Source organism: Aspergillus ambiguus, assembly GCF_047715705.1.
Source record: "Aspergillus ambiguus strain CBS 117.58 unplaced genomic scaffold BDV59scaffold_43, whole genome shotgun sequence".
In the NCBI taxonomy this organism is placed as follows: domain Eukaryota; kingdom Fungi; phylum Ascomycota; class Eurotiomycetes; order Eurotiales; family Aspergillaceae; genus Aspergillus; species Aspergillus ambiguus.
In genome coordinates this window covers 99,034-118,970 of record NW_027395556.1, presented here as the reverse complement: position 1 = coordinate 118,970, position 19,937 = coordinate 99,034, and the positions used below count along the sequence as shown (strand labels likewise).

The following is a 19,937-nucleotide window of genomic DNA, read 5'->3' as shown; positions in this document are numbered from 1 at the left end:
AAGTCAACGATATCAGCTCCACCCTCGTAAAAGGCTCCGGTCAGGATGCTATCAGAGCGCCAACTCACCTAGTGCAGTGTAATTTAAGAATTATTTGTAGATTGACCTAGCTCATACTCAATTATACGCCAAATCTCATTGGGCTGAGCTAGCAATAATGTCTCCCGAGATGTTTGTCAAACATCCACTCTTCAGCTTGTCACCTTCAGCTGCGCAATGTATGGCACCGCTAGTTGCCGGTCTTGTTCCTAATTCACGGGTTCCATTGGTACGGTTGAGTCGCACAGAGAGACATCTCTCGGACATCCAGTACGGAAGTACCCGTTCTTTCACCGGCCCATCTGAGGAAGTTAAGAGTCCATAGAAGACTACAACGGGTGGTAGAGATTTTCGTACGGGGTATCCCACTGCTTATAAGATGATAGAACCGCCCCATCCGACAGTTGCAGTCAGTGATCCCACGTCCAAATACAATGCCTTACAAAGTCGCCAGCCTTTTTGCACCTTTCCGCAATCTCCTTGGGGGCAAGCGAGGAGATATCGGGGATTCAAAAATCGACAGCTCCAAGTACCATGAATCTGATATCATCACCCGCGACGTCTGCATTGTTGGAGGAGGTGCGGCAGGCACCTTTGCAGCTATTCGGTTACAGCAACACGATAAGAGCTTTGTTGTCATCGAGAAGGAAGCCCGGCTGGGAGGCCAGACCATGACTTACATGGACCCTCGATCCGGAATGCCTGTCGAGTACGGTGTGACCTTTTTCCCCGACCTGCCGGTGGTGCGCGAGTACTTTACACTGCTTGGACTACCTATCATCCCGTCCCATTGGACGCTCAGGATGGAGTATTTCGACTTCCGCACCGGAGAGCCTATTCGAATGGCCGCAACTCCCGATGATCGCGAGGCTGCCCTGAAGGCCTATCGTGCAAAGCTGGAAGAGTACCCGTATTTGCAAGCGGGGCTCTATCTTCCACACCCTGTTCCAGAAGATCTGCTCCTCCCATTTGGGGACTTCATTGAGAAATACAACCTGCGTGCCCTGCTTCCTCTATTTGGTGGCATGAATTTTCTGGGCGACTGGCTGCGCCAGCCAGCCCTATATGCCATGAAGTTTTGGAATATCGACTTCGTCGATGGATTCTCGCAGACAGGCTTTCTCAAGCCGGGAACCAGCGGCAACAGCGCCATCTATGCGGCGGCGCAAGGCAAGCTGGGTGCCAATGTTCTCCTGAGTAGTCATGTTGTGCGGATGGACCGGACCAGTGACCGGGATTACGTTTACGTCGAGGTACGGACAGGCGTGGATGAGCGTATCCAACTGATTCGGGCGAAGAAGGTCATCTTCACCATTCCACCTCTGCCGGCAGCTTTCAAGGATTTCGACCCCAGTGAAGACGAGAAAAAGGTATTCAGCCGGTTCCAACACACGTATTGCTATACAGCCGTTGTCAAAACCAAGGGTCTCCCAACGGATATGTGTTACTTGAACCGAGGGGTTGGGTTTCAACATCCCCGGCTTCCTTGCGTTCTCACGATCCGACCCAGCCTTGTAGAGGACCTGCGCACGCTGCATATTGGCTCCAACACGCCTCTCTCCGAGGAAGATGTCCGACGTGAAATTGTTAGTAGTTTCCGCGGCTGCCAGCTGGCTGACCCGGAGATCATGGTGCTGGGTAACCACAGCCCCTACCAGTTGACAGTGCCCGTTGAGGCTATTGCCGATGGCTTCTACCGTTCCCTCAATGCGCTGCAAGGGTCTCGTCGGTCGTACTATGTCGGGGCGGCGTTTGAATCACACAATTCGCGGCCGATCTGGACACTGGTGGATCAATTGTTGCAAAATGACATTCTGCCTTCCTTAAAATAGGGCTAAGCTTGAGCGGGAGGATATATATGTGTTGGTCGCCTGTAATTTATCTCAAGATATTCTAATACCAATTCTTCGATGCCTCAGCGGAACATTGTCTCAATCTCGGCATGCCAGTTAGTGGCTGTCTTAGAAATGGCCACGATACGTAGAAAAAAAATTTCTCCAGATGGGCTGTGCATCATGCAACCGGATAAGGAACCAGCCACCGTCAATATCTTTTCAATATCTCTTCAACGAATGATCACAGCCGCCTGCAGATTTATGCAGAGATTGGCATGTTTCATGTCAGCCGTCAGCAGGTGTCAGACGAGGCGTCTCTCCGCGTCAGCCTAACATCCTCGGCTGCCGTCGACTTACCCAGTCACCACGTCCTTGGTATAGGAGGACAACACATCCGTTAGAAGAAGAACAGACAAAAGGAAATACGAGCAATGAACCTGCTCGTCCTCTTGGCAGTCCTCGCCCTCGTGGCATCGCTTCGCTTCTTCTCTTCGTACGTCCACCACACCCGCAACGCCCGGTCATGGCGCTGTGAACCTGCCCCCTTCTATCCGGGCGATATCCTCGGCATCAACACTCTCCGCGAGGTCCTCCGCGCGTTGAAGGAGAATGATCTTCCACGATTGGTCCAGCGCCGCTTCCAGCGCATGTGCACCCGCGAGGGCCGCATCGTGCCCACCTTCAATGTCTCCCAGCTGCGAAGGGACGCCATGTTCACCTGCGATCCGAAGAACATCCAGGCCATCCTCATCACCCAGTTCAAAGACTTCGAAGTCGGCGCCACCCGTCGCAGCATCCTCGAGCCATACCTCGGGCATGGGATCGTACGTCTTCTCTCCCGTTCGAACCCCATACACATGCCTCCATACTGACCCATCCACAGTTCACCTCCGACGGGGAAGAATGGACTCACTCGCGCGCCCTGCTCCGCCCTCAATTCACCCGGGGCCAGATCAGCGATCTCAACCTCGAAGAACGCCACGTGCAAGTCGCCATGCGCGCCATCCCTCCGGTGGACTCGAAAACCCGCTGGTCCGCCCCGGTCAACCTGCAGACCATCTTCTTCCGGTTGACCATCGATTCTGCCACCGAATTTCTCTTCGGCGAGAGCGTGCACAGCCAGACGGCCGCGCTGACGGGCTCCAACGGAACCGATGCCCGGTTCGCCACGCTCTTCGACCGCTGCCAGGAGCTTGCCGCCCGCCGCGTGCGGCTAGGATGGCTCGGCAACTCGCGTGAGTTCCACCACGCGGCGGCATTCGTTCGCGCCTACGTCGACCGGTACGTCGCCGCCGCGCTGGACGTCGCCCACGCGAAGCCCACCGCCGACGGAGCCGAGGGGGAAACGGTCTTCCTGCGCGGTCTGGCCGCCGCGACCCAGGATCCGGTCGAGGTGCGCGCCCAGCTCCTCAACATCCTCTTCGCCGGGCGGGACACCACCGCGTCGCTGCTGAGCTTTACCGTGCAGCAGCTGGCGCGGCATCCGCGCGTGTTTGCGAAGCTGCGCGCTGCCGTGCTGGACGACTTTGGCGCGTACGCTGCTACGGACGGCGGCGCGCCGCAGACGATCACGTTTGAGCGCCTCAAGGCCTGTCGCTACCTGCAGCATTTTATCAACGAGGTCCTCCGGCTGTATCCGATTGTGCCGTTGAATCGGCGGGTGGCGGCGCGGGACACGACGTTGCCGCGCGGAGGGGGCGCGGACGGCGCGGCGCCGGTGTATGTGCGGCGCGGGCAGGTAGTCACATTTAGTATATTTGTGATGCAGCGGCGGAGGGATCTATGGGGGGACGATGCTGAGGAGTTTCTTCCCGAGCGGTGGGAGAGCAGGAGGGCCGGCTGGGATTATCTGCCGTTTGGGGGTGGACCGCGCGTGTGCATCGGGCAGCAGTTTGCGCTTGTGGAGGCTGCGTATGTGCTGGTGAGGCTGTTGCAGCGGTTTGATGGCATCGAGGGTGTGAGCTTTGGCACGCGGGAGAGTGATCCGGCTGAGGAGATTGGCCTGGCCTCGAATATTACAACCGCGCCGGCAGCGGAGGTTACGGTCCGGCTGCATGAAGCATAGTGGAATTCTGTCATCTAAGGTTGTAGGATAGATGCTAACGTGGATATGAGCATTGTTTATAGAAGGACTCTGGCGCCCCATGTCTCCGCTGTTGGTACTCTACATGCACTGGTGGAAGTAAGGGTTCTGCATCACGCAGGTGTATCCCGTTTGGCAGACCTTGGGTCCGTTCCAGTTGATTCCGCCACATTGGCCCCAGCGCGATGCCACATCCGGCGGGTTCGAGGTGCTGGGAGGGGAGGTGAAGATTGGGAGGATCGAGGTCACAGAGGTGATCACCGAAGTCGGGTAGGTCGTCGTGGAGACGACGGGAGTTTCGGTGGTCTTTGCCTGGGTAGTGGTGGCGGAGTCGGCGCTGGAGGACGAGGTAACAGAAGAGACTGGGACGGCGGTGGCAGTGGCAGAGGTCTCGACCGACGTAGCGGCCGCAGAAGCCGAAGTCGAAGACGAAGAAGAGGCGGACGCGGATGCCGAGGTGGACGAGGGGGTAGAAGTAGAGACAGAAGAAGCACCGGCAGATCCAACAAAGTACTTCTTCAAGATGGGCATATAAGCATCATAAGCAGCGCCGTCAGTCGGCTCCAAGCTGTACATGTAATCTCCCCACCAGGGTCCAGCAGCCCACCATTCGGCGCCCATCCAGACGTCCGAGTTCTGCGACATATACTCGAGCATGCCCTCAACGGCTGTTTCGCACTGCTGGTTGGCCCCGCCGGCAAACTCACCCAGGAACCCCTTCTTGTTGTTGTTCTTCAACCACTGAGTGGCAGATTGCATGCGCTCCTTTCCGATAGTCGAGCTGACACAGGTCTCCGACGTGCCGGAGCCGTCCGAGTCGAGGTACTGATGCATCTCATAGATGAGCTTGTCGTCGGCCGAGTCGGTCAGCTGGGCCAGGTTGTCATTGGTCGAGGCCCATTTCCAGGCGCCCGTGTAGGAGTTGCCCTCGACGAAGATGTACTGAGTCTTGGCGCCAGCAGCACGGATGCCGTTAATGGCGGCTTGGTTGAGGTCGAGGACGAGAGATTGCTCCATATCATGGTACTCGTTGTCTTGTTCGTTAGACGGATGTTCTTAGAGAGGATGGAGAACATACTGGTGTCGAAAATGACCTTCTCATTCGAGGCGAATTCGCCGGCCACCGTCTTCCAGAAGGCCTTGAAATCAGAGGTTGAAGAAATGATACTTCCGGAGCTGGGATCTGTCAGACTTGAAAGTACAGATGGGGCATGACACATACTATCTTCCATAGTTGTGAGGATCGAGCACAGCGTACGCGCCGCTGTCAGTGATAGCGGTGACAGTCTAGCGCAGTCAGTATCATACCGCGCTGCATGCTTCATCTTTGCTTTACCTTCTTCAGGGCCTGCAGATAAGTCGAATCTGGGGTCCCCGTCATGTCATCCGGCACCAGGCGCTCCATGAGGAATGGAACGCGGAAGATGTTCATGCCCGCACTACGCAGCGTCTGGATCTTCGAAGTATCCGGCCAGGTGTAGTCGGTGCCGAGGGTACCAGGGATGTTCCCTTCACCGAATTCGGCACCAGACTCGTTGACACCGAACCCTGATCCCGTTAGCTGGGTAGTGTGGCTGGTACACAGGCAAACAAACAGGTGAATCCGGTCTCGCGCTTCTTCATCTCACGGCGCGGGTACGCATGCACCAGGCCTGCGGCACTGGCCGCCATCATCAAACTGCCGATTCTCATCTTGAAAGAGTGTTTTGAGTTTGTCGATTTTATAGTATAGTACAAGAAAGGAATTGAAAGGACAGGGAACACGAATGAACGGAATCAAGAGCCAGTCTTGGTGTTTGGAAATAATGTGGCGTCAGAATCTTCACTTATATACTTGGACAATGGTCCATGATTTCAAGTCATTTCCAGGGATCCACAGGTAATATTCGAGCGAGCTCTTTCCATGGACTCTGGGTTCTGAGACCGCCAGTGGACTTCAACGGATCCATCAACATGCGACACCAAGTCTGGGAAGTTCCCGGGCATCCGGCAAGCTACATTGCTTGGTCTAGATGTCTAGGGAGCACTGTCCCGGTCTAGGATGTCCACTAAGGAAGTAGTGCGGCCCTCGAATTTCCTCGACGCTTCATTGCTCCATGCGTGCGACCTGGGCGAAACGAAAGCTGCAGCCCAAAGGCTTAGCAGCTTAGTGGTGCAGATCAAGCCTCACACTTCTTGAGCGAACAGACCTGACATTTCCATCTGGTCGTGGGACTAATCAAATGCATGCTCAAGATGAAACACCATCGTCTCAGGAAGCACGTTATTGGTGGAGAAGCGTGGGTAATTTCCTCCGCGGTGTCGAGTTCTCAACAAACGGATCATCACCACGAGAATATCATCCGACCCCTAGAAAGCTTGGTTGACTGGGATGAATATTGTCAACAAACACAATCTCCAGACAAAGTACCGCAACGCATGGAGAATGCCTGTGTCGTCCATGTTAGACCCCTGGCCCTGAGCCGTGTAATGAGACCCACTCTAAGGGACCGACCCCAGGGATCGGGCGGGCGTGCCGTCCGCCATCAGTTCTAGATCATGCCAATAATGACTCGACCATGGAAGGAATAGGGGTATTCGAATGGCCTAATCACGATAGGACCCCAAAGCAGAAGGCGGGCAAAGCACCGTGGGTTCACCCGGCATGCTAAAAGCCTAAAAACCGGCCTCTTGATTTGTATGGTAGAGTATGTTCATGAGGTGAATTGATTATGACTGGCATCTGCTATGCATAGGATCAGAGTGGCTATGAACAATCAAATTATGGGTGGGTGACCTGGAATTCATACGACCGGTCCCCCTCCCCGGTCGGAATGGGCGTCGCATCGTCGTTGTAGAGCGTCCGCTCGAAGTACCGCACGCGTCCCGTGTGGCTTACAAGAATTACTGTCTGTTGCTGGGTGCCGTATGCCCCGTGCAGGTACGTCTGGTCCAGCGGGTCGCTCTTCTTATCCGGGGCGGCAATTTTCCCATTGACACAGGCCGCGGGGGCGCCATTAGCCGGCGCCGCCGGCTTATCCTTCAGTCCCAGGATTGGAATGAATATACTCTTCCTGAAGTACGGCAGATAGTCTTCGGCCGTGGCATCGTCCGCGAGCTGCGGGAGGGTATTCCGATTCAAGACGTCGAGCAGTCGACCAATAAGCGCATCCTCGTCCTCGTCGGTCCGGGAGTGCGCCTCAACCGCCTCGTTCATGAGCCTCTCCCCGTCGAGGATCTTCGGCCACGACCGGTCCTCAAATGTCGTGTTGCTCAGTCCCACCGTCTGCCCCTTCTGCGTCGCCAGCCAGCTGATCTGGTCCATCGTGGACGAGCGGTTCGATACGACCGCCAGCGGCTCGTTGACATAGCCACAGACCAGACTGAACCCGCCGACATCCCGCGCCGTCGGGCTGGCCACCATTTTCTGCACGAAGTCGCGGGTCGATTGCTTCGTCTCGGCGTCGACGGCGAGCCAGCTGCTCACGATGGCGCCCCGGCTCTGCGCACCCTGCGCCTGGTCTGTCCTCTTCTCCCGATAGTTCGTGAGGACGGCCACCTTGCCTTCGCGCGTGATCCCCATCCATGTTCCTTGTATGGCGCGGGCGAGGTCCCGCCCAGCTAGGACGTTGGCGTGCGGGTTGGGCCACCAGCCGGCCGGGGAGGTCGGACGGTGCACGTATTCCTAGTGGACATTAGTGTTTGTGTGTTTGCCGAGGGTGGTGCATCGCGTACATCCCTGTTGTCGATGATGATGAGGGGATAGGACGGGTGGGCTGTGGATATTAGTGCAATGCACATGGTGTAGGACGGTGAGTGATGAGTGGCGAGAGGTAGGACGGAATACTCGAGTCGGATCGGAGGGTTGGGACAGTTAATTCTAAAGAGTCATACCCGGTCCAGCAGGTAGAGAGAGTGAAGGAGAAGAAGAGAGGAAGTGATCGAGGGAATGAAGAGGAAAAGCAAGCAGATGGCGATCACGAGATGTCCCAAAACGGTACCTGAAAGTGAAGTCATCGGGCAGCCGGCAAAACTCCACCGCCTGTCGCTTGCGTCCATCACATGTTGCATTAAGTATATTCGCTAAACAACTAGACACTATACATATCCATCGAACTACGATATCCGTGGCCAGTCCCGACAATATCCCAGAAATGTCCGACACAATTTCCCAACTTCCACCTGGAATCGGAATGACTTCCACGTCCCTACCGCTTGATGCGAGAGTCTCGCATCCGGGTGGGTGAGCGGCTTCGCGCCCATGCGATTCCAATCGCTCCATCGGTTCTTACTGGGGCTGAGACACATTAGTCGACGCCACTGCCGGTACCAGAAAAGGGGGCATACCTGAAGCCAGTGATGGGAAGAATCAGTATATCGTCCACCAGTTTACTGCGCCCGTCGTCGTGCCGTCCAGTCACCGCGTTCCATCGCAAACCGGCGGTCTCTCCCAACCACCCCTGCACCGTCTCGGTGATGGCTGCAGGACCTGTCGCGCCGACGGGGTTCATGTCCATCTGTTGCTGGAACCGATTAGTCGAGGCGTCATTGTTACCCGCATAGTCGGGGGCTGTAGGGTCGAGGTGGTTGCGGATGTAGTCGAGGAACTGCGAGAGCACGGGGTGTCCGCGTGCGGCCGCTAATGCCCACTGGGTGAGCTGGACGGGATAATAATATCCTCGCCGCCAGTACAAATCGGTGTCTGGGTCGAAGTCCGCCTCGAGGCCGAAGATGGCGCCAACCGGGTCGGTGGAGTTGTACGCCTTGCCGGTTACCGGGTCAGTCCAGGGAGCAGTGTCCTGGTCATCGATCCATCCGGCTGGGGAACGCAGCGGATGCGTATCCATGTCGGCGTACTGAAGAGACGTCAGAGGTGATGGGTCAAGGGGGGTTTGATTGGTACTTACGATCCCTCCAATCCATTTCACTGCCAGGATACGGAAGACGTCGGAACGCTCGACGTTCCACGTTAACGCACGATAGGCGGGGATGAACTCGGACTCGTAGGTCTCGAGGAATTGCGATATCCCGTCGTCGGTCCAGAGCAGATAGGCCATGCCCTCGGAGACGGCAGTGGCCAGCCATTTTTCGGTGGCGGCGCGAATGCCATCGGGCCATTGAAGAATGTCGGTGTCGCCCCATTGCTGATGGATGATCAGCGGGATGGACGAGTGCGCAATGCGATGCGTATCTGTAGAGTTTGTGTATTCCAGCACGAGTTGCGCCGCCTCGATGATGGATGATGGATGGGCCTGCGCTGAGCCCGTCCACTCCGGCGGCAGATACCAGGCTAGCAAGACACATGCGACGTTAGTTCTGACCCAATGCAGGAACCTCCGAGGTTCTTTTCCTCTTGTGTACGGTAGGACTTACCACCGCCAGTGCCATGCGACTGCTGCACGTGCTCCCATAAGAATGGGTACTTTAGCTGAACATGCCCCGCTTGATCATGCTTGGCGGTGCTCTGGAGCAGCAGGAAAAACACAGAAAGGGAGAAGACCGCGGCTGCTATCCCTAGCCGTTGAACACGGCGTCTGGGTCTGGGAGGAAGCCACATGGACCGGGGAAGCCATGCACGTCTCACTCGACGGAAGAGCGGGAAAGACGAGGAGGGACGAACAGCAGCAGTTAAGAAGTTGTATACCAAGATGATGTCAGCGCAGTCAGCCCGATCAGCCCTGGCGACACGAGCGTGAGCAAGGGAAGTATTTTAAATATGATCGGGGTCACTGGGCTGACATGGATATCCGTATGCATCCGTTTTTACCAACAGACCCACCCACTAGGAGAAGGCTGAGTGCCACAGCCAGGAAATAAGATGAGCTTTTGCCGAATTGTGCTAGGGGGGAATAGTGGAAGTTTAATGGGCATCCTGTAATTCTAGAATGATAAGTGCAATACCTTGCGTTGGAATCTGCATAGCGTACCTACGTAGGATATACCTTAGGGCTACAGATAAACAGCCTGGAGGTAGTCCTGGCAGCAGTATATGGTATAGCTATGGCTATGGATTTCTCCTATCGTTAGAGTATATCTTCTACTCCTACTGCGTAGCTGATTTATTTTTGTTGATCCTACTCCCATTCTGCCAGTATTTGTTTCCTCTGGTCACGGGGTGGGCCAGCATTCTTATGCCCTGACTCATCCCTGTTATGCATTCTGCATACCGTTCTTAAACTTCAACTTCAACTTCCTCACGTTGTCAACTATGGACTTCATTCCATGTCAACAATCTTCTTCTTCTTCTTCCTCCACAAGGCATCAATGATACATGATACACACTCATGTCTGGCCGAAACCTCCGTCGGACGGTATCAGTCCGTATACAGTACATAATACACCGCTTCAGGGTGTGACCACCGGCTGGATGCATCACCCTGCACCCCTGAGTGGCGTCGTCACAAAGCAAACATCGGAGGGGTCGTCAGGCATCCATCCCAAACCCTCGATGATCGTCTCCAGCACCAACTGAACCAAACACCATGCTGGTCACAAGCCAACCCGCCCTCTGGGAGAAGTTCCTCGCAGACCACCCGGCCGTCGAGTTCGTCTGGTTACAGACTCTCGCGTACAATGGCCTGCCCCATGTCCTCATCCTCCCCGTCGCCCGCTTCACCGACCTGGTGCAAAAGGGCGAGCCCGTCCCGTTTGTCAAAGCCGGCTTACACCTCGAGCCCTTCGACCGGATGCCCCGCGGCGTCACGCCCGGAGGGGTCTGCTACTTGCACCCGGACATCTCGACCGCCTACTGCAAGCCCGCACCTCGATCGCACCATGCCGTGGTCATGGTCTCGTGTCTGGGCGCCGACGGGGCGCCGATCGGCGAGTGCGCCCGATCCCGACTGGCCACGCTGACCGACACGCTCGCCCACGAAACCGGCTTCTCCCCGCTGGTCGGGTTCGAGGTCGAGGTCGTCTACATGCGACGCTACCGCCGCGCCCACCTCGACGACCCCAGAGAGTCCGTCGACTATGAGGCTCTCGACGGAGCCCACTCGGTGTTCAGCATGACCGCCAATGACCACGCCCACCTCGACATGCTGGAGGAGACTGTGCGCGCGCTGCTCGGCGCCGGAATCGCCTTGGAAAAGTTCCACGCCGAGGCCGCCCCGGGCCAGTGGGAGTTTGTCCTGCCGCCAGCAGCACCCGTGCCGGCGGTCGACGCGCTCCTCCGCGCCCGCAGCATCATCACCGACATCGCGGAGAAGCACAGCCTCCGCGCAACGATGTGTCCGCGGCCGTTGGGGCGTGACCCCTGCAGCGGCATGCACGTGCATCTGTCGATGAATGCGGCGGCGGTCGGGGAACCACGCGGGCTCGAGGAGACCGAGGCATTCTTCGCGGGCATCCTGGACCATCTCCCCGCGGTGATGGCGTTCAGTCTGGCGCAGGACATGAGCTACCGGCGTGTGACGAGTGGCCTCTGCAGCGGCGGCGAGTTCGTCTGCTGGGGCTGGCAGAACAAGGAAGTGGCGCTGCGCCGCATTGCGACCAACCGCTTCGAGGTGAAGCTCCTGGATGGTCTGGCGAACCCGTATCTGGCGCTTTGTGGAATGTTGGCGGCGGGGCTGGATGGGATGCGTCGGGCGTTGCCCCTGACCGCGGGGAGCTGTCCCTTTGCGACGGACAAGATGTTGTCGGAGGAGCTTCGAGCGCTGGGGATTACGCGATTGCTGCCGAGATCGCTACCGGCGAGTCTGGAAGCGTTGGCGCTCGACAAGGTGTTGTATGAGCTGGTTGGGGCGTCGATTGCGGAGCCATATATTTCCATGAAGTGGGCCGAGATTGAGGTGTTCAATCGGATGGAGGCAGACGAGAGGCGGAAGTATTTGATTGAACGGTATTGATCATTATGGTGTCCTCCGTATGTGGATGGCTACTGGAGAGCTGTGGATATATATTTGAGACATCTCCACATTAGGGTTTGATGGCGCATTGCGACTCTAGGGCATGTCTGCGCAGGCCACCGTCTACGCCGTAGAGGAACTGTAGATGCAGACTGAGACTGTGTAAAGTCATGTCCGCTGTATACTTCACTTTACCGTATAAGAGGTACAGTTCGGTGACGTCACCACCGTCGCAGCCGAAGGTTTTGGTTTCATCGATCAGCCGGCGGTGGAGCGATCACTCTCTTTCCTTTAGGGCTGCCCCAGTCAACCAGGCAGCCGCTTCTCCTCCATCTCCGGTGGTTCACTTTCTCTTCTCACTCTTCGCTCTTCACTCTTCTCCTCTCCTCTCGCTCCATTTGCTTCTCTGCGGCTGGCCGCTTCGTTGATCGCGTGAATCTCATCAGTCGCTGCCCCGCAGTCACCGACACCGACACCGACACCGACTCTTACCTCTTCTCTACGCGGTACGCATACAAGAACTACAGACATCATGTTCGGGGTAATCGCCGACCTACTCTCGTACGTATCAATCTCCGGGTCCTGAAATGCGTTCGCTCACTGTTCAGCTCGATCATTACGATCCTCTTCCCGATCTTCGCCTCGTTCAAGGCCCTCCGATCGGGCGATCCCTCCCAACTGGCTCCATGGCTGATGTACTGGGTGGTGCTGTCGGCCCTGCTGATGGCGGAGTCATGGACGATCTTCATCCTGGGATGGTACGTTCCGATCCACCCCTCCATCGACCGCATCTACGGCTACGGCATGCTGACCAGACATAGGGTCCCCTTCTACAGCTGGATCCGCCTCTTCTTCTTCTCTTACCTGGTCCTCCCGCAGACGCAGGGCGCCCGGCTCCTCTACCAGACCTACGTGGACCCGTTCCTTGAGCACCACGAACGCGAGATCGAAGAGTTCATCGGTCGCAGCCACGAGCGCGCCAAGGCGCTGGGACTGCAGTACTTCTACCAGGCGGTCGACTGGGTGCGCGAGAAGGTGCTCCACCTGCCGGCGCAGCGAGCCACCACGGCGCCCCCCGCGGGACCGAGCGGCCCGGCGTCATACGCGCAGTCGCTCCTCTCGCGGTTCAACCTGCCGAGCGCGACGGGCGCCGTGCCGACGCCGACGACGGACTGGTTCTCGGCGATCAGCTCGGCGGTGACGGCGGTGACGTCGACGGGGAAGAGCCCCGAAGCGCGGGCCGAGGAGCTCTCGGCCAGCGGGACGCTGCTGCCGCGCGAGATGGCGTCGATGTCGCGCGAGGAGAAGGCGCGGTTCCTGTCGAACCAGCGGGATCTGCTCGATGTGGTGCGGAATGCGCTGGCGCGCGAGGAACGCAACCTGGACGAGTCGCCCGAGGAGGACCTGGCGTATGGGTCGGCGTCGGCGTCGTCGCTGCGGAAGAACCGCAGCGACAACTCGTTCGACCATATCCAGCCGGAGGATGTGCGGGATCGGTCCCCGTCGCGGGGGACTTGGACGTCGGGATGGTTTGGCGAGCGAGGCGATGCGGTGGCGTCGGGGGCGGAGTTTGCGGCGCGAACGGTGGAGGAGATTACTCGGTCGCGGAGTACTCGGTCTTGAGTGTTGCAGGGGTAATTGGTGCGAATGACCTCGGTACACCGGTAGCTGGTCGTCCTATGGAATAGAGCAAGTCTTAAGTTTGTCGTCTGCGAGGGAGAGTTTGTACCTGCTGCGTCGAGTAAGGGGTAGAGCATCCGTGTATACGTAGGTCGACGTATGGAGAGAAGCTGGGAGATCCACCGCGGAATTCATGATGAAGGAAGAGTATGGATGACTGCAGGGATTTGCCGGTTGACGATGTTGGATTGACGATATCAGTCTGATATCAGCGATGCCTGAGGCGGTGGTGTCTGGGTGCCTGAGTGCCTGATGACTGGGGCTGAAATACACGGAACGAAACGAACGCCGGTAATTTATTTCTTTTATTTTTTGTAAGACTTCAATGGAAGTACCAGGCAGTACTTCGCAGGGACTTAGTCGGTCGATTAGATTATATTCTCGATCATATTGTCTATTCTAGATATCCTCGATATACTATAATCTTCTATCCGACTCTCTGGTGGGAGGTAATAGCTCCCTAGGTCCCTAGTACCTCCATTACAGTATCGCGTTTGCATCCGAAGTTTTCCAAAACGCACACAGAACATCTCGATGAGAAAAACATCGCGATAGACACGAGAAGCCAAAGAGAGAGACAGATAGAATAGAATCAAATCAGAAAAAAATCTCTTCTCCAACATTAGATAGAACTCGATCAGACCCAAACCCCCCGGTCGTCACCGAATCGCCCGCCTCCTCGTTCCCGTCTTTTTTTCTTTCCTCTTTCTCCCTCTCCCGCTTCTCTTCCTCCTCTTCTTCCTCTTCTCTTCCTCTTCCTCTTCTTCTCTCTCCCACCCTCTTCTATCCCACCATCCTCGTCGTGGACTACGACGTGTTTCTCTTGGATCGTTGGAAATTCTTCGGTGTCTCTTCTTCCTGAGATTCGACCGAATTTCCCTCTTTTCCTTTCCCCTCCCCTCTCTTATCTTAAAGGGACTACTTTTTTTTTTTCTTTTATCAGGTGGATGTGGAAGTTGACCAACTTCTACTTCACCTTCTCATCCCCCTCGAGTAACTCGATCTCCCTCTCTCAGCCCTTCCTCCTCATCCCTTCGACCTCCTCTTCCTCAGCGATTCGGCTTTTCTCCCTCCCCCGACCTGTCTAATGAGCTCGATCCCTCCCAAGCCAGGCCAACCTCAAGGACAGAGCACCTCCACTCCGGCCGCCTCCTCCTCCCACGCCTCTTCCCCCTCGCTCAGTGGGAAATCCTCGCCTCTTCCGCCGGCCTCCTCCAGGTCGTACGCCAACGCCGCCACCAAGAAGTCCGCGACGGACTCCACCGCCGCTCCCGTCACCGTGGGCGGCTCAGCGCAACATGGGAAGTCGACCTCAGCATCTCCTGTGAGCGGCAAACCCATGCAGCAGTCCCAGTCGACTCCCGGCGTCACCATCGTCAATGGTGCTCCGGCCCAAGGCGATCACTCGCGCAAACCCTCCGTCACCATTACCTCCGCGGGTACCTCAGGCAACTTCCCCAACGGGGGGCCCAACTCGCGTCCCAATAGCCTGCAGTTCGGCTTTGCCAATCAGCAGACCTCGCCCAACCTGGGGAACCCGGCCGCCTTGGCTAGCCAGCCTCAGTCCGGTCTTGGTGTCACCCCGAGTGTGAATAACCCTCGGGTCACCTCGCCTCAGACGTCGCCTTCGCCCATCCCTCAGCCGGCCTCCAGCGGTGGTCGTCCACCACCCTCCTCATACCAGTCCCAGGGCAACGTTCCCAACTTTGGTAGCTTTGGTGAGGCGGGCGATAACGTACGTTTGTCCTTCTTCTCCTGTTGCGATACCCCGGGGGAAATGGGATTCCCCCAGCATAATTTACCCCCTTCTTGGCATACCCGTGAAAATCTTCCGAAATTAATAATAACATTTTTTTTTTCTAGCAGATGCGTCCGACCCCCCAAGCCCCCCTTGGTGCCACTCCTCCGTCCACCCATCTCCGTCGGGAATCTTCCCAGTCGACACACAGCGACATGAGCAACCATATGGGTAATGGTCCTGGTCGTGGTGGTTACCCCCATCAGGGTGGTCGTGGTCGCGGATATTCTCAGTCCGGTTACCAGGGCCAGATGCATTACTCGCCTGGTCCCAACTTCCGCACGCCGAACCCGCCGCGCGGTGGTCCTAACATGCCTCCCCAGTTCCATGGCCCTAACCAGGGACGCCCCATTCCGCCGTTCCCCAACTCCCCCCAGGCGAGCCGCAGCCCGGGACTCGCCACCGCCCATCCGACAACCCCCCAGATGAACACCGTGCCCATGACGCACCCGCAGATGGCCCCCCAGGCGTACGGCGGCTATCCGCCTCATATGGCTCCCCAACCGGTGAGGACCCAATTCACTCCCAACCAGAAACCCTCTCGCCGCGGCGCGGCCCGTTCGAAACACGGACAGGGTCCCCGCGTGCTCTGTGGCCCCAATAGCCATAACCACCCCAGCCATCGTCGCTTTATGAATCCGCGGCTGGCTCTTCCGCCGCCCCCCGACTTGGCCCCCGAGACCGGTCATTTTGAAAAGTATCTGACGCTGATGAAAACTCCCCAGGCCGCGTACCCCTACGATCCCAACTACGGCTACTACCAGCCCGGCTACATGGGCGGTTTCATGCCTCCCTCGCCCCAACCGCGTCCCGGCATGCCCTTCACCCCCCAGGCTCACTATATGACGGGCCAGTATCCCGTCCAGAACCCCGCGCAGGCCCCGTCCCTGTCCCGCACCCCGTCGCAGGTGTCGAACGACCGCCCGGGCTCCAGCCTGGGTCAGGGTCAACCGCCCGCTGGGGGTCCGCCCACCCCGGCCCATGCCCACTCCGCCAGCCGTTCCTCGAACAGCCCGGTCCCGGGCAAGTCCTCTCACTTTGTGATCCCCTCTAACAAGAAGAACCCTCTTACCATCAAGGATCCTAGTGGTGCCGTGAAGACCTTCGACAAGGCCCCCGCGTCTCCTTCGCGCGCCGCCCCATCGCCCGTCCGCGTCGCCACTCCGACGGCCACGCCTCCTCCCCGCACCGGCAGCAGCACGGACCACACCCGTTCCGACTCCACGTCCAAGACGAACGAGGAGAAGAAGCTCCAGCTGAAGGAGGCCGTGCGCCAGCGGATCGAACAGCAGGAGGCCGATGAGCGCCGCAAGAAGGAGGAAGAGGACCGGAAGCAGAAGGAGCAGGAGGACGCCTCCAAGAAGCAGGCCGACGAGTCCGAGTCCGCTCGCAAGGATCTGGAGAACCTCAGCCTGAAGGACAGCAAGGTCGATGAGTCCAAGCCGGCCGAGAAGAAGGAGGAGTCCAAGGCTCCCGAGCCCGCCCCCGCCCCCGCCGACGAGGACGAGATCGACTACGATGCCATCGAACGCGAGATGGCCGAAATCGAGGCCAAGGAACTGGAGGCCGAGCGCGCCTATTACGCCCGGAAGCAAGCCGAGAAGGAGGAGAAGGAGCGCAAGGAGAAGGAAGAGGCGGAAGCGTACGAAGCTAACATGAAGAAGGCCGAGGCCGAGGCTGAAGCCCTCGAGGAGGAGCGTGAGCGCAAGCGCCAGGCCGGCGCCGAGCAGGACGAGTCCAGCAAGGAGCTGTTCGCCTCTCTCAAGAAGGGTGGATGGCAACCAACCGAGACCAGCACTCCGGCGGACAGCGGCACTGCCACCCCTACCTCGGAGGCCTCGATGGGCCCGCCCTCGAAGCCCGCCAGTGCCACCAAGCAGAAGCCGGCCGCGCTCAAGCTCGAGACCAGCAAGCCTGTCGATCCGCCCCAGCCGAGTGCCGCCATGAAGTCGCTCCACTCCGCTCGCTTGATCTCCGACCTCAGCAAGATCTCCTACCCTGCCTCGATCGTTTCTCCTAACCCCGCGCTCAACGCCAACGCCCCCGCCGACCGGAAGTTCCACTACAACAAGGAATTCTTGCTGCAGTTCCAGAATGTGTTCAAGGACAAGCCCTCCATCGACTGGGACGCCCGTGTCCGCGAGACCGTCGGCGAGAGCGACTCCTCCCGTCCCCAGTCCGCTCGCACCCCCATGGGTCGCAACCCGTCCCGGGGTGGTATCTCTCAGCCCTTCCAAATGGGCACCTTCGGACAGCCTCCCGGCCGCTTGCCTTCGGGAACGAGCTCCGAGCAGCGTTTTGCCCTGTCGAATGCCGCCGTGCGCGCTGGTCAGATGAATCCATTTGGCGCCTTCGGACGATCTGGTCTGGGCATGGGATCTCCTTCTGTCAGCCGTTCCAACTCTGCTAACGCAATGCATCCAGGCATGCCTCCTTCCCCTCGTGTCCCGTCCGGCAACCGTTCCAACACCCGGTCCGGCAGCAAGCGCGAGAAGCACCAGGCCAAGAAGGAAGAAGAGATGGCCAAGTCGATGCCTCTCACCGCCGGAAAGGACGTCGCCCCGATTCAGATCTCCGCCACCGGCTGGAAGCCCCGCAGCATTGGCCAGGCCGCTGCTGCCGCCGCCGGTCCTACTCCTGGTGGCCATATGGCTCCCGATGTGGTGCAGCGTAAGGTCAAGGCCGCTCTCAACAAGATGACCCCCGAGAACTTCGAGAGGATTTCCACTCAGATCCTGGAGATCGTTTCCCAGTCGAAGGACGAATCGGACGGACGGACTCTGCGCCAGGTCATTCAACTCACTTTCGAGAAGGCTACCGACGAAGCTCACTGGGCCTCCATCTATGCCAAATTCTGCAAGCGTATGCTCGAGAGCATGAGCATGGAGATCAAGGACGAGAACATCCGCGACAAGAACGGGAACGTCGTGGCGGGTGGCAGTCTCTTCCGCAAGTATCTCCTCAACCGTTGTCAGGAAGAGTTCGAGCGCGGTTGGAAGGTGAACTTGCCTCCCAAGCCCGAGGGTCAGACCGAGGAGGCCGCCATGATGTCCGACGAGTACTACAAGGCTGCCGCTGCCAAGCGTCGTGGACTGGGTCTCGTCAAGTTCATTGGTGAGCTGTACAAGCTCGGTATGCTGACGGAGCGTATCATGCACGAGTGTGTCAAGAAGCTGGTCGACTACGAGGGTGTTCCCGAAGAGGCCGAGGTGGAGAGTTTGACCAGTCTCCTCCGCACCATCGGTGCCAGTCTCGATGCTTCCGAGAAGGGCCACACCATGATGGACGCCTACTTCAACCGCATCCAGCTCATGATGCAGATCGAGGGCTTGCCCAGCCGTCTGAAGTTTATGCTTATGGTGAGTAGTGTCTGTCGATTGTGGCTGATGCTGTGATAACTAATGTTCTTCCCTCCAGGATATTTGTGATCTGCGTCGTGCTCGCTGGCAGTCCAAGGACAGCGACAAGGGTCCCAAGACCATCCAGGAAATCCGCGAAGCTGTATGTCCTCCTCCTTTGTGGCCCTGATATTCCTATACTAATCCACCCTAGGCCGCCCGTGCCCAGCAAGAGGCCGAGATGGAGCGCCTGCGTCAACAGGCTTCCCGCGGTGGTCGCCCGGCTATGGGCCGTGGTGATGCCCGCAGCTACTCCAGTGGTTTCAACCAGGCTCCTCCCCAGGACTATGCCTCCAGCAAGGTTGGAAGCGATGACCTCCGTCGCCTGCGGACTACTAGGAACACGACGCAGCCCATGTCGTTCGGTCCCTCCAGCATGCTGGGCTCTCGCAGCAGCAGTGGTCGTAAGAACCTTGGCCCCGGTGGCAACCTGGTTCGTGGTAGCGATGACAGCGCTGCTAGCAGCCGTACTGGCACTCCTCCTGCTAAGAAGGAAGACAAGGAGGCCGCCTCATCGATCAATGCGTTCAGGTAAGTCTGGGCTTGGATGGCTGCTCGTCCGTCTGCTAACATCTCGACAGTGCTCTGGCCAGCCTGGAAGACCGGGACAACATGGCGACGTCTCCCCCATCCAACCCGACCTCCCCTCTGATGAGCAAGTCGCAACCCGCGGTTGAGCGCCGACCCTCCAAGGCCCCGTCCAAGGACGGCGAGGAAGCATCATAGATTCTTTGGCAATGATAATGAACACATTATTTTCTTTTCTTCTGGAAAGATTTTTCCTCGTTTGATCCATTCATTATCCCTCTATTTTAAAGCTTCATTATGTTTCTTCCCTCCTGGACCCTCTTCAACTTCTCGTCCATGATTTCGATCCCTCCGGTCGGCTCACATACACTTCTGTTTTACTCTTCATCAGCGGGAATCGCGAGGGGACCGTTCCCGGTCGTTTTATAATGTACAATGGATGTTGGCCAACAGACGGAAAGAAAGAAAAAAAAGAAGGCTGGAAAGCGAAAAGGCCGTAATGGGACCTTGAGCAGAGCCGTCGAAAGCCACGAGCGAGGTTGAAGGTGTCTTTTCATGTCTCTGTTTCTCTTTCTATTTCCCTTCCCCTTTTCGTCCTCCCTTCATGTCGTGTCTATGCATTTTCCAATACCCGGAGAGCTTCAACGGTCATTCTTCCGCGAGGGAGACGACGTCCAGATCGTTCGAGGCGAACCACTTGCAAGAGATTTAGTAGTCGGTTGATTGATTGATGTTTGCTGCTTCTTTTTT

General features: G+C 57.7%; 7 protein-coding genes across 7 annotated transcripts; 5 read left to right on the top strand and 2 right to left on the bottom strand.

Annotated features, from left to right (window-relative positions):
* Nucleotides 1–68: 68 nt before the first annotated feature.
* BDV59DRAFT_119015 (uncharacterized protein) lies at nt 69–2,088 on the top strand. The gene has a single exon (XM_073686760.1). It carries the CDS (start codon nt 474–476, stop codon nt 1,869–1,871), a length of 1,398 nt encoding a protein of 465 aa, XP_073544116.1. The 5' UTR covers nt 69–473; the 3' UTR covers nt 1,872–2,088.
* On the top strand, nt 2,089–3,989 carry BDV59DRAFT_119016 (cytochrome P450). Its single transcript, XM_073686761.1, has 2 exons — nt 2,089–2,698; nt 2,758–3,989. Exons 1-2 carry the CDS (start codon nt 2,306–2,308, stop codon nt 3,937–3,939), a joined length of 1,575 nt encoding a protein of 524 aa, XP_073544115.1. The 5' UTR covers nt 2,089–2,305; the 3' UTR covers nt 3,940–3,989.
* egl3 (putative extracellular endoglucanase/cellulase) lies at nt 3,989–6,158 on the bottom strand. Its single transcript, XM_073686762.1, has 5 exons — nt 5,553–6,158; nt 5,294–5,505; nt 5,180–5,244; nt 5,036–5,133; nt 3,989–4,991 (listed from the first exon to the last, which is right to left on the bottom strand). Exons 1-5 carry the CDS (start codon nt 5,647–5,649, stop codon nt 4,039–4,041), a joined length of 1,425 nt encoding a protein of 474 aa, XP_073544114.1. The 5' UTR covers nt 5,650–6,158; the 3' UTR covers nt 3,989–4,038.
* A 560-nt stretch (nt 6,159–6,718) lies between these two features.
* On the bottom strand, nt 6,719–9,493 carry BDV59DRAFT_205337 (NRDE protein-domain-containing protein; the record flags this gene model as incomplete). The annotated part of the gene is made up of 5 exons (XM_073694625.1): nt 6,719–7,621; nt 8,149–8,233; nt 8,284–8,792; nt 8,844–9,226; nt 9,310–9,493. 5 exons carry the CDS (start codon nt 9,491–9,493, stop codon nt 6,719–6,721), a joined length of 2,064 nt encoding a protein of 687 aa, XP_073544113.1.
* Nucleotides 9,494–9,873: 380 nt separating this feature from the next.
* On the top strand, nt 9,874–12,414 carry BDV59DRAFT_186675 (FluG family protein). The gene has a single exon (XM_073691066.1). It carries the CDS (start codon nt 10,419–10,421, stop codon nt 11,781–11,783), a length of 1,365 nt encoding a protein of 454 aa, XP_073544112.1. The 5' UTR covers nt 9,874–10,418; the 3' UTR covers nt 11,784–12,414.
* A 105-nt stretch (nt 12,415–12,519) lies between these two features.
* Nucleotides 12,520–13,580, top strand: BDV59DRAFT_186673 (HVA22/TB2/DP1 family protein). The gene has a single exon (XM_073691065.1). It carries the CDS (start codon nt 12,588–12,590, stop codon nt 13,404–13,406), a length of 819 nt encoding a protein of 272 aa, XP_073544111.1. The 5' UTR covers nt 12,520–12,587; the 3' UTR covers nt 13,407–13,580.
* A 970-nt stretch (nt 13,581–14,550) lies between these two features.
* On the top strand, nt 14,551–19,385 carry BDV59DRAFT_205334 (putative eukaryotic translation initiation factor subunit eIF-4F; the record flags this gene model as incomplete). The annotated part of the gene is made up of 5 exons (XM_073694624.1): nt 14,551–15,198; nt 15,327–18,620; nt 18,679–18,762; nt 18,814–19,190; nt 19,241–19,385. The coding sequence occupies 5 exons, from the start codon at nt 14,551–14,553 to the stop codon at nt 19,383–19,385; spliced, it is 4,548 nt and encodes a 1,515-aa protein (XP_073544110.1).
* Between the last annotated feature and the right edge of the window lie 552 nt (nt 19,386–19,937).

Excerpts from the sequence above, each read along its gene's own strand:
- BDV59DRAFT_186675 (XM_073691066.1), top strand. The coding sequence starts at position 10,419 with ATGCTGGTCACAAGCCAACCCGCCCTCTGGGAGAAGTTCCTCGCAGAC.
- BDV59DRAFT_119016 (XM_073686761.1), top strand. The coding sequence starts at position 2,306 with ATGAACCTGCTCGTCCTCTTGGCAGTCCTCGCCCTCGTGGCATCGCTT. Across the intron at positions 2,699-2,757 it reads CATACCTCGGGCATGGGATC|TTCACCTCCGACGGGGAAGA; the intron begins GTACGTCTTCTC and ends ACCCATCCACAG.
- BDV59DRAFT_186673 (XM_073691065.1), top strand. The coding sequence starts at position 12,588 with ATGCTGACCAGACATAGGGTCCCCTTCTACAGCTGGATCCGCCTCTTC.
- egl3 (XM_073686762.1), bottom strand. The coding sequence starts at position 5,649 with ATGAGAATCGGCAGTTTGATGATGGCGGCCAGTGCCGCAGGCCTGGTG. Across the intron at positions 5,245-5,293 it reads ATCTGCAGGCCCTGAAGAAG|ACTGTCACCGCTATCACTGA; the intron begins GTAAAGCAAAGA and ends TGACTGCGCTAG. Across the intron at positions 4,992-5,035 it reads GAAGGTCATTTTCGACACCA|ACAACGAGTACCATGATATG; the intron begins GTATGTTCTCCA and ends CTAACGAACAAG.
- BDV59DRAFT_119015 (XM_073686760.1), top strand. The coding sequence starts at position 474 with ATGCCTTACAAAGTCGCCAGCCTTTTTGCACCTTTCCGCAATCTCCTT.